At 33.2% G+C, this 3,116-nt stretch overlaps 1 protein-coding gene across 1 annotated transcript; it reads left to right on the forward strand.

The window, feature by feature from the left end:
* Positions 1–1,683: 1,683 nt before the first annotated feature.
* Positions 1,684–2,244, forward strand: LOC106476953. The gene has a single exon (XM_013937567.1). It carries the CDS (start codon positions 1,684–1,686, stop codon positions 2,242–2,244), a length of 561 nt encoding a protein of 186 aa, XP_013793021.1.
* Positions 2,245–3,116: the final 872 nt, after the last annotated feature.

Consider the following 3,116-nt stretch of genomic DNA (forward strand, 5'->3'; position numbering starts at 1 on the left):
GATTGTCTCAAGCTCCTGGTAAAATTATGGAGAGTGCTCCTCTTCGGGACTTTTTAAGGTCTTCTGACAGTGGCCTATCATCATCATTAACTTCTTCTTACAAACAAACCAATAACTTCATGCACTTATAAGGTAAAAAGTTCTTCACCAGTTTGTAATGGCATAAAGGCAAGAAATACAAAACAAGTGTCAATACGATCATAAAAACAAATCATTGTCACGGTTCTAAAATGTGAACTCTAACTAGCAAAGTGATATTCTCAATAGAAAACTATTTTATACTTAAAAGGTTCTTGATAACCTGCAGATAACTGAAGTTTCGTGATTTTTATGAGTGGAAACATACAAGAAGATTTGTGACTTTAAGAACAAATGGAGACCACACAGCTGCACAAATAAAACAACTCTATACCTAACCTTGCACGCAGTTAAAGAATGTGTATACGTTCAACTAAATAAAATAAGTTAAGTTGGCTTAGAGTACTTAGAGTAAAACATAAAATATAACAACTTTGAATTTAAAGAATAATATATGAAACTCAAATAAACTGTGCTAACCGTAGACAATTGAACAAACCCAAACCCACAACAATCTCTGGCTGGTAGAAGCACATAGGAAGACAATACCACTGCTTATCAGTAACGACCTTCTGGTTTCTCACTCGAAACAGAATGATAAATGACGCTTAGACAACTCTCACCTAAGGAGAGATAATACTCTAAATTTCAACCAATGACAACAAGAAAACAATTCTAGAGATTTCAGTAGACAATCTTGCAATATGCCAGTAATGACTGTACAGGAAATTCCATATTACGAAAGCACTGGCCACAATATACAACTGTCACAGATAGTAGCTATGATAAATCTGACAGGCATTTGCTATAGAGAGTTAACTTCGAAGTTTCATAAATAAACGACAATATCCTTTCGTAAACTAAGGAAAGAAACCTAAAAGAATTTAATATTTTGCTTACTTCTTAATTCATTAATCACAGCAGAGTAAACTAATGACAGGGAAACTGCCATAAACTTATTACTGAAACAATCACAGTTACAGAGTAATGTAAAAACTTGTTGTAATGTTCTTAAAGATAATACAACAACAATAAATCCAGGTTGTAATGTTTCTAGAAAGTTCTAGATTGGTCATAATGTCATCAATAGCTCGTCCAGTGTAGCTAGTTCAGTGCCTATAGTCGTTATGTTGTGCAGAGAAGTGAGAGATGCAACTTGACTCTTGGACTTGTTCTGTAATTCTTATTCAACTAAGTTATAAAATGAATACCTTCCTAACAGATCCATGATTGAAGCCTTGTAATAGAGCAAAGCCACATTACGCTATCTGCTTTGTTCACCGCAGGGAATAGAACCTCGGATTTTAGCGTTCTAAGTCGGTAAACTTACAGCTGTCCAACCGAGGATCACAAGTAGAAGAGCTTTCATGAACTGTTGTTGCATTATTTTGTTTTATTATGTTACGGTATTGATGTATACTTTTGCAATTATCCATAGGTAAGTATTTTATATATATTGATAGTAAACTAACCTAAGTAGACTGAACTTCTGGAAAGAAGAAAAGACTTGAAACTAGGAATGTCATTTTTTTCTTACTAACGAATGAATCATCTGACAAGATGAGTTTTACGACATTTGTATTTAAGAAAAATACTGCGTTAAGCATGACAACTGCAATGTCGTTACCGGAAAAATACTGTGTTAAGCAGGACAACTACAATGTCGTGACCGGAAAATACTGTGTTAAGCATGACAATTACAATGTCGTTACCGGAAAATACTGTGTTAAGCATGACAACTGCAATGTCGTTATCGGAAAATACTGTGTTAAGCATGACAATTACAATGTCGTTACCGGAAAATACTGTGTTAAGCATGAAAACTGCAGTGTCGTTACCGGAAAATACTGTGCTGATCATGACAACTGCAATGTCGTTATCGGAAAATACTGTGGTAAGCATGACAACTACAATGTCGTTACCGGAAAATACTGTGCTAATCATGAAAACTACAATGTCGTTACCGGAAAACACTGTGTTAATCATGACAACTACAATGTCGTTACCGGAAAATACTGTGTTGATCATGACAACTACAATGTCGTTACCGGAAAATACTGTGTTAATCACGACAACTACAATGTCGTTACCGGAAAATACTGTGCTAATCATGACAACTACAATGTCGTTACTGGAAAATACTGTGTTAATCACGACTTTTTATAATTTTCCTGGACACTGTTAGATGAGCTACATCGAAATAGAAACATCTGCAGCCCAAATGAAACAAACAATAAATCATCTTAGCAAACTAACTCATGGTAGTTTCCGGTGAATCAGAGGTAAGTTTACGAACTTATAACACACAAATCTGGGGTTCGATAACAAGATAACAATAACGGCCTCCATAGTAACGGATATCGCGGCAGATTAGTTAACCTTGACAACAGAAGTGTTAGTAAGAGTTTGTATCCAGGAGTAAGAAAAATAAATATGGTGACATATTCGAAATACTGTTTCCGACTGAGCGGAAGGTTGAAAAATATAAATATACTATAATACGTATACAATTAATTATTACTGATCGCTTATTTACACTATGCACAGCATACATATATATTATAGGTCATTAGAGATACGTGTTCAATACTCTTCTAATATTATTTACATCACTCACAGCATATACATATATTACAGGTCATTAGAGATATGTGTTCAATACTCTTCTAATATTATTTACATCATTCACAGTATATATATATATATTATAGGGCATTAAAGATATGTGTTCAATACTCTTCTAGTATTATTTACATCATTCACAGCATATATATATATTATAGGTCATTAGAGATATGTGTTCAATACTCTTCTAATATTATTTACATCATTCACAGCATATATATATATATTATAGGTCATTAGAGATACGTGTTCAATACTCTTCTAATATTATTTACATCATTCACACCATATATATATTACAGGTCATTAGAGATATGTGTTCAATACTCTTCTAATATTATTTACATCATTCACAGCATATATATATTATAGGTCATTAGAGATATGTGTTCAATACTCTTCTAATATTATTT

Source organism: Limulus polyphemus, unplaced genomic scaffold (genome assembly GCF_000517525.1).
Source record: "Limulus polyphemus unplaced genomic scaffold, Limulus_polyphemus-2.1.2 Scaffold12255, whole genome shotgun sequence".
In the NCBI taxonomy this organism is placed as follows: Eukaryota; Metazoa; Arthropoda; class Merostomata; order Xiphosura; family Limulidae; genus Limulus; species Limulus polyphemus.